This window comes from Ruditapes philippinarum, unplaced genomic scaffold, assembly GCF_026571515.1.
Source record: "Ruditapes philippinarum isolate M1 unplaced genomic scaffold, ASM2657151v2 ctg3748_1_1_1_1, whole genome shotgun sequence".
Lineage (NCBI taxonomy): Eukaryota > Metazoa > Mollusca > Bivalvia > Venerida > Veneridae > Ruditapes > Ruditapes philippinarum.
The window spans coordinates 11,260-20,582 of NW_026860778.1; the positions used below are offsets into that span (position 1 = coordinate 11,260).

The 9,323-nt window shown below is 33.5% G+C and overlaps 1 protein-coding gene across 2 annotated transcripts; it reads right to left on the reverse strand.

The window, feature by feature from the left end:
* LOC132713356 (tetraspanin-3-like) lies at positions 1-7,783 on the reverse strand. Of its 2 annotated transcripts, none has more exons than XM_060695920.1 (11): positions 7,688-7,783; positions 7,409-7,465; positions 6,697-6,927; positions 5,838-5,912; positions 5,156-5,260; positions 4,575-4,660; positions 3,483-3,591; positions 2,807-2,890; positions 1,225-1,286; positions 647-691; positions 1-137 (listed from the first exon to the last, which is right to left on the reverse strand). In XM_060695920.1, exons 2-11 carry the CDS (start codon positions 7,463-7,465, stop codon positions 92-94), a joined length of 900 nt encoding a protein of 299 aa, XP_060551903.1. In that variant the 5' UTR covers positions 7,688-7,783; the 3' UTR covers positions 1-91. The 2 variants fall into 2 exon arrangements, 1 of the variants encoding a protein (XP_060551903.1); XR_009623437.1 differs by having other exon boundaries at positions 44-137; positions 1,214-1,286.
* Positions 7,784-9,323: the final 1,540 nt, after the last annotated feature.

Sequence of the window (9,323 nt, forward strand, 5' to 3'; positions counted from 1 at the left end):
GTCACTTGTTTGCATGGTTTGTTGAATTGTCTTTTAATATTTAAACATTGATTTCCACAGAAAATTTAGAGTTACAGGAGAAAATTTTGCTTTAATAACGTTTTGATTTGTTGCCTTTGTTCTTCAAGACAGCGTCACTGAAAAATACAATCACAAATAATGTAATTATTGTATGGTTATTCTCATAATTTGTACATGATGCGTTACAGCAGTAACTGTTGGACATGGCGGTTAATGTCTTTTATTGTTGCTGGTTATGTGGACCTTTCAAATATGATTGACAACATGTTATTTTGCATTAGTATTTCCAGCCAAATCACAATCAACTTCCAAATATGTAATCAAGGCGGTGCTGGGGGGCATAAGAGATGTTGCGCCTCTAATTTTCTTTTAGTCTTTCAGTAATACCAAAGGCTGATATTTTTAACAAGTTTCTTTTGTTGATCCAAATGTTCCAAATGACACTCCCACTTTCATAATTATTACAGGAACTTTTGGCTAAACATTGAAATTGTAATGTGGTGTTGAAATAGAAACTACAGGCACTGATTTTAAAACTAAGAAGTTTTTAGTATCACACTATCTAATACTCAGTAATTCATGCCAATATGAAAGAAAATTGTACATTAAAACTATGAACACTTACATGCCGATGTAAGGTGGTGGTTGTGCATGTTTTTCACCAGCATTGCTGTAAATATATATCAAGATCAGTAAATGTTTGTATAAATGACAATTTATTAAATATTTAACTTCCAAAACATATACATGTTTTGTATTTTTTCCCTTTTTTTTAATTCATTTTTTATTTATTTTTTATTATTTTTTTCTATTTTTTATATATTTAATTTTCTTTGTAATTTGTTTTGTTATTTGTTTTACTAGTATACATTGATTAATTAGATTAAAGCCAATCAGTCCTATACTTTCCAAACGAAAATTTGCCTCGCCCAATTAACCATGTATATAGTGAGAGCAATGGGTCCCGGGACGTCGGGTTTGTATTGCAGCACCGTTTTTTTCATTGATTTATGATTAACGTTTCATTATACTATGTCGTTTTTAAAGAAAAAGAGTACAGTTTGAAATGATTTTGATGGCTGTGTGACAGGTGCAATTCACGGTAACAAGTATATTCTTTTAAGTACTAATGCTATCAAATGATGATATAAATATTGATAATAGGGATAAATGAAAAAATGAAATAATTCACCAGAAACTCACGCATGTCTGATCCTGTTCTTGGTCTGATCTAACAACATACACGACATAACAATCGCAGCAACCTGACATAGGGAAAAATATAGAATTATTTCATACAAAACTTATACTTTCAATCATGTTATCGAGAGCTGAAACATAACTAAAACGTTTCCACAAAAGAGATAAATGTTTTCAGAGTTTATGAAAACAAATGGTCGGATGCGAAATTTAGCCGGCTAAAATACAAATGCTTTAAACATATTTATTTAAGCTCGATTGCAGAACAAGTTCTTGCAACTTATATTAACCAATTTCGAGTTCGCTTCCTGGAACCAACCGGTACTGGTGTCATATGAAGAAACTTGGTCGTGACCAATGATCCACGGGTTGAGAGGCAGACACCTTAACCACTAGGCAGCCGCTCCCCTTGATACATACAAGAGCCCAGTTCGAACCGGGTGATGCTCCCCGAATATGTTTTTGACACAGGAAGTAACCTCTTATTGTTTTGTAAAAGTTCAAAGTGCAATAATTCCGGAATAAGGCAAGGCAGAGTACCTGTTCTTTACACTGGACTTCTAATAAATGAGATCAGTATCTAGCTACAAAATTTCTTGTCGATGTTATTGTTTCTGAGTTATGTCCCAGACAAAGGTAAAAGTGTAAAAATAATTAAAGCGCAATAACTCCAAAATTTGGCAATGCAGAGTTAGGGTTCTTATGCATTGCACATCTACTATTTGAGATCTGTCTACCTACAAAGTTTCATGTTGATATCTCTTATAATTTTAAGAGTTATGTTCCGGACAAAGTTCAAAGTGTAAAAATGAACAAAGGGCAATTTCTCCAAAATTAGGTAAGACAGAGTAACGATTCTTGTGGACTGCACAGCTACCCATTGAGATCTATCTACCTACAAAGTTTCATGTTGATATCTCTTATAGTTTTAGACAAGATTTTTGTAAAAGGGGAGATAATTAAAAAACGGGGAAAATAGAGTTATGGTTCTTTGACACTGAACTCCGCCTCGATGTCCTCTACCACTGTGTGAAGTTTAAACAAATTTTCATCAAGTTATGTTCCGGACAAAACAGCGGACGAACAGAAGGACAGAAGGACGGACGGACAGACGGACATGGCGGCGACTTAATGCTCTCCCTTCGGGGAGCATAAAAAATGACATTCAGCCATACTGTAAAATTAAACGGTAGCGCTTTTAAAATGGCCATCATATGAATTAGCCATTTTGTCATTGATATTTAAAACCAACCTTGAATAACTATTCACTATTTTTAACGTTTGCATATACTTGTACACGTACACGTATTTAGTATCACGCGTAATTGTATTTGAATTGCTCAGAGCTTCCGACAGTGGAAGTTTGGTAGTCATTCACTCCTTAATTTGACTTGTATCTTCTAATATAATGTGACTTCCAATGTCAATAATTTTGCCGTCTCCGACTTCAAAATTTTGTAACTTAATTTAATTTGTCTATTTTGCATTTGGTGCACATGGGTGGACCATTCTGCATTTCGTGTAATTAGCGTTATTATATTAGCGTTGGCTTATATTCGTATAATTTATGATATGATATAATTACCTCAACCATGAACGCAATGGCACACACGATACAGACGATAAGCAGATCCATTTTAACCTGATCATTGATCACTTCAAAACAGCCCTACAAAAGTAAACATACAAAACAAATGTTAATATTCAACTGTTTAATACTTGGTGTATTTGCATTATTTTGTGAAACTAATGCAAAATTAAATTTATTTGCATGATCCTTTTTAGCTAATGTAAAGTACAGTGTATTTACATGATCTTGTTTTAACTAATGTAAAGTACAGTGTATTTGCATGATCTTGTTTGGTGTATGAAGTATGTATCAAATATTATTGTACGCACATAGTGATATCTACACGTATACTGAAATTTTGATGCAATAACATTAACTAATAGTACGTCTTCGAGAAAGAATATGGAATAAACTTATTTCCCTTTTCATTTGAACCAGGCGCCATTATCCAAACGAACAACTAGTTTTGATTCCATTAAACTTCATGCACAAATGGCAACGATTACATTTTAACAAGTAAAATAAAAATCTTTTTTTTAATTTCGAAAGCGATCTAATGTTTGCAATTTAGTTATCGAATTTTGTAATGTGGTGTATCTGGAAAGTTTAATTGTTGTTGTTTTTTTTTCTACTGAAATTGCCTTTGTTACATTCATATGTTATTACAAGTACATTTGAAAGTAGTTCTTACATCAGTGTAGTAATCTTTTGGCGTTGTTGTGCAGGTAGATTCAACTTTAGCTGTTATGTCGCTGCTTGTTTCAACTCCTTGACAACAAGTCGCCGGAACTTTTTCAGGCCTACAGTTATAATTATATTTCAAAAATAAACAAACGTATATGAACTGTTAAACAGCTAATGACCACTTCAAATCAACCTGCTATTGGCTCGAATCCCACTAAAAACTACTTAACGGCAGCTCTATCAAATTGTTAGTTCGTAAATCAAATAACGCGGGGTGAACACCAGTAAAGCTGAAACGTCCCCACATGGTATATCCAGGGTCAATAAGACCAGTGTTCCACGTAGATATACCTATAAATTGCACAACACCTCTAGATAAAAATATTATGTAAGACATCGCCTTAGAAATCATATAGCAAGAAAACAGCGGTAACGTGTATCATGACGTAACTTTGATAATAATATTAAAGTTAATTGGTCTACAATAGTGGGTTTGTACTACAATAAATTATTCCTAAGTACTAACTAGTATTTATTAATTACTAGTATTTCATACAAAACAACAAACCACGAAAAAATTATTATATGGATTTAGCTGGCAAGTGTGAGATTCATGGTCTGATATAACATACCTATATATATAGCAGGTATAGAACAAAATATTATCATATTTGTCAAATAAATTGTTCATACTAAATGACTTAAAACTTTATAAACATTTTGGTTTCTAGCAATGTTTTATAAGAATATCAAAATGATATGAGCCACGTTGCAACAAAACCAACATAATGGGTTTGCGACCAGCATGGATCAAGACCAGCCTGTGCATCCGCCCAGTCTGATCAGGATCCATGCTGTTCGTTATCAGTTTCGCTACTTGCAATAGGGTTTGTAAGCGAACAGCATGGATCATGATCAGACTGCGCGGATGCGCGGGCTGGTCTGAATCCATGCTGGTCGCAAACCCTTTATGTTGGTCTTGTCATGACGCGGCTCATATATTCTTACTTTTATCAATATTTGAAATACTTATGGAAAATGTGCCCATTGTAGGCCAATCCACTTTAAAGACATCAGTAAAAATTCACTCTATACTTACGGTGAGGCAACCGAACCCGTAACTGTAAACCATGATGTCGGTTTGCTTTCCATGTCCGAGTAACTGTTGACACCGCAACAACGTGCCTAGCAATGTCATAAGTGATTTTAAATTTTAAAGTGCGTTCGCATATTTTGTAATAGTGAAAGCGACATATCAGGTGGTTAATGCAATTTTGAATAGATAGATATTCAAGTATTTTCTTGTAAAAATCTTATTCACAAAGAAATATATATATATATCGATTTAATTATAATTTTGCTTACATGTACAAAGAATTTTTCATCCTTTATTGAGTACAAAAAAAAACCCATAAAACATTGAAAAATATCACTACATAACTTTGCTTTATGTTTTATTTTAAAATAAGGTCGTGAAAACAAAATAAAATACTTGTGGCGCTTTGGACAACGGATTGTATTACCACTAAAGTTTAGTGCAGTAACGGGTTAACTCCTTAAACTTTCAAAAGAAGGTAGCCTTTTAATGCAATAAAGTGACAATGAACAGGCTCAATCAAACCGAGCTCGCAATATTGATGCCGTTTTGGCGTTCTGTTGGCACTGTAAAGTATAAACTACCTTCATAAAGAGCTTGTTGAACCCCTTAGAAACGACATCGGTCTCTGTTGGACCTTTATAATCAGCGATGAGTGTCAGCATTTCTCCTTTCAACCATTCGTCAGACTGTAAATCACATACATTAAGTGATTTTAGCGAATATTTTTGTATAACAATTTCTTACAATTCGACTAAACATGGTCAAATTTACATGTGCAATAAACAAAAACAAAAAATAACAGACGAGTGGCGAATGTAAATATCATTGACCGTGTTAGCAAGTCTACTAACTTGTACAGTGTTACAAAAATGAAATAAAAAAATAAAGATGAAAATGAAATAACAAATATGAAGACAATAGTTTGAATTTTAAGCCAGAGCACAGTTCATCCGTTGCATTGTTCCTGGGCAGGCTGTCAAGCAGTTTAACAGTACTAGATGACTTCACTTTTGCAAGGAACTGATCAACTTCTGTACATCTGTACATGCAAGAGCAAAGGTACAGTGCGTAGAAAGAATTTCATGATCAATCAAAACGAAAATGACCTTCACCGTCATTGAATCGAACACGGGTCCCCCGATTAACAGTCATAGTTTATACCTATTGAGCTAACCGGACTGTTCCAATCATTTGGAATCCGGCTTCATTTCAAATACATAATGGTTATGAAAGTGATTTGGTCCTCTTTGTTCATGTTCTTACCCTGCCGTTGACATTGATCCAAAGTCCGACCAGAGTTGCCTGTAACAGCACCGTGATGACGAGGATCAGCACAAACTGGAAAACAAGAAAGGAAAATGTAAAACTAAGCTTCTCTTATCGACACTTTGACGAGAGGAGAAAGTATTTGTCACAGTTCACGTGATTTTATTGCGCTTACGTGGCGTTTCTTCAAATCTTATTGTTACTAGAACAGACTACAGAAATGTACAAACGGAAGCGGAAAAGTGTCATTAAACCTTTTTTACTGAGTAAGTGTTTTTATCGCAAACAAAAGGGCATTATTGTGATGTAATAGCACTCCTAGTGGCTTTTATTGTAAAGTCTGCAAATTTCGCGGGAGGTTAGAGATTTCGCTATTTTTGAGCATTGGAGTTGTTTCGCTACAATAAATGTTCTCTTAGTTTCTGCCATATTATGACTTAAATAACTAGAACTGAAAATCAAACACGTGAATTTTTGCAAGTTAGTCCGAAATGTTGATATCGCGAAATTTTGGTCTCTCGAAAATATCTTTTTACAGTAGCTGAAATTCAATCATTTAATATTTTAGAACACGAATAAACAGTAGTGTCCTAGTTATCCGCCATTTTTTTAACATTTGGAGGTTCTTGACTCTTGACACAAAGAAGTAAAGTAGTCATAACTGGCATAATGTTTCTTTTTAACATTATTCAATTTGCCCCAAATGCGTATTTGACCACGAATGATACGAAATAGAATTGTAAAAATTTCTCTGATCTTACCGATCAATATTAAGTATATAGAAAGTGATTATCCATGTTTTTGTTTACAAAGACCACGCACTGGAGAACGAAAATAAAAATTAACTATTTCTTACCACTAATAAACAGCATTTGATTTTCTTCCAAGCGCCGCAGATACCAATAATGGCGACCACCATGATAATGGCGCCAGTTGCTATCATCATGTAGCAGACGACTTGGACAACGAGTCCGACCCTGACGGAGCCATATTTGATTTTGTACAATAACGTAATGACGTCAGTGTGTAATAGACCCGACTCGAACAGTAACAGTAGGCCTGCAACCGCTAGAATACCACCAGCAACCTGGAAATATGTTACATATGTATGCTCAGTTACTAACAGAAATTAAAGCTGCACGCCTCCAGAATCATGCTTATTTTCATGATTTTTTTTAAATACGTATTTAAAAGTAAAATATTGTGAAGTGAACCAAGACAAAAACGGTAATTTCAAACGGCACTTACAATCCATGTTTATTCCAAAAAAAAATGTCAAAACATACATAAAAACCTTTTACTGCGTTAGTAACGCAGTGGAATTATAGTGATTGATACTGCAAAACCGGTCATTAATCGCATATAACATTTTAAAAATTAATCAATTTTGAAATCTTTTTACTTTCCTTAAAATAACAGACTAGGGATGATTCTGTTGAAAAAGTACAACTCACGGACATTATCACTAAATTCATGAAATAAAGTGGTATCCAATTTCCAACACAAGAAATAATGGAAATAATGACACTGAATGATATAAAACTAAATCAGAAATCAGAACAACTTACGAAGATGGCGATGTTCAGAATAACAAGCAAGTATTTTGCACAATTTTGGAAACACATCTGAAATCGGAAATAAGCGATTTTAGAATTAGAGAATAATAATAAAAAACAGTCGGAAAGTTATAAAAGAAACGGTTGCATAATGTTTGATTATTTTAATAATTGTATGAAAATCTTTACCAGAAAAAATTGTTTTATTATGAAATCAGTAAATGTATATGAATAAATTTGTTAATATCATTAAGTTTTTATTTATTCTTAATAATAAGAATATGTAATTACCTTGATGTTTTCACTGAAGTCGTTTTCTCTATTACACAAGTTTTATTTTGGGACCCAAATATAGATCACTCTGTTAAAACGCTTTATAAAGAATGAATTCGATTTCTTTTGTTCTTTTTTCAAATGATTAGTTTCAATTCATTTGAGACCAAAAAAATGACAATATGTATACTTTTGAAAAATTGTGTCGGAACAGTGACTGAGCCTTTTGTTAAATTGGCATTTGGGGGGAGATTTAGTTACCTATATGGCATAAATATTTTCGATAAGTCATGGTTGCCGTTGAAATGAAAAGAATACTAGCGCTTATTGGAAAAAAAAAGAACTCACCTAAATTTTTTGTTGAAATTAAAAAAAAAAATAAGTCTATTTTCTTCAAACAATACTGAACTTGTTGAAGCTTTATAACTAAAGTGTCGCCGTCACGTGAATAAGGTTAAACACGAGTATATATTTAACCCAAATTAGTGACATTTTATGGGGAGTATAAAAAAGCAAATAATGGTTTCATATTACTGGAAGTCTTGATCAAACCAACCCTTTCTATTATCATTTCATTTCGTTTCTAGGTCAGCAGAAATCCTTCCTGTGACGTTTTTTTTCCATTAAATAAAAGTTGAGCGTTTTAGATTTTTGTAAAGGTAGTCAAATTCATTTATTCTGATGTTTAATGTTATTCTTTGATACAAATAAAAACAATATACACAGTCCTGTATAGGTTTATAGATTAACGTCACGATTCAACAGTGAAATGTATGTTAAATAACTATCCATCTACGTTTATGGGGACGAAGAACCAATCTACTACGCAGTGATCTCCCCTTATCAATACAGAGATCTAATCTGCCAAGGGAGGTAATCATCGTGAGGAGTTTGCAAAGATCTATCGAGGATAACCTTGTTCAAAATATACTGATTTATTATACATGTATACTTATAAATGTAATATTGAAAAGTCTTACTTTTGTCAATTGAGGATAACATTACATTCTTCAAATATGCCCTGAACTTTTTTAATCGGCACTATTCTTATATACAGATTAAATTTCATTAAACAATAGGCACATTTCCAGAAGTATTTCCAATATTGATAAAATAATAGAAATGTATCATTAGGATATTCTAAGAGAACAAAATGCGGCTTAAATCCTTTGTGATTTAGAATGAACATTTGAGCCGCGTCACGACAAAACCAACATAATGGGTTTGCGACCAGCAGGGATCCAGACCAGCCTGCGCATCCGCGCTGTCTAATCAGGATCCATGCTGTTCGCTTACATACTCTATAACAAGTAAAGAAACTGATAGCGAACAGCATGGATCCTGATCAGACTCCGCGGATGCGCAGGCTGGTCTGGATCCATGCTGGTCGCAAACCCATTATGTTGGTTTTGTCGTGACGCGGCTCATTTATATGATGAATAATATTGTGTTCTAGAACACTATAATCTGCTATATAAATATATGTAATATCAGATCATATTTCTCACTCTTGCCAACAACACCCATATGTAATTATTTTGTGATTTGTTGTTATGTCTAATACTAAATATACATAACATTGTATTACAAACCTTCCAATAAATAGAGGATATTTGTTTAGTTCAGTGTAAGATCGGAATATATTTCACCGAGT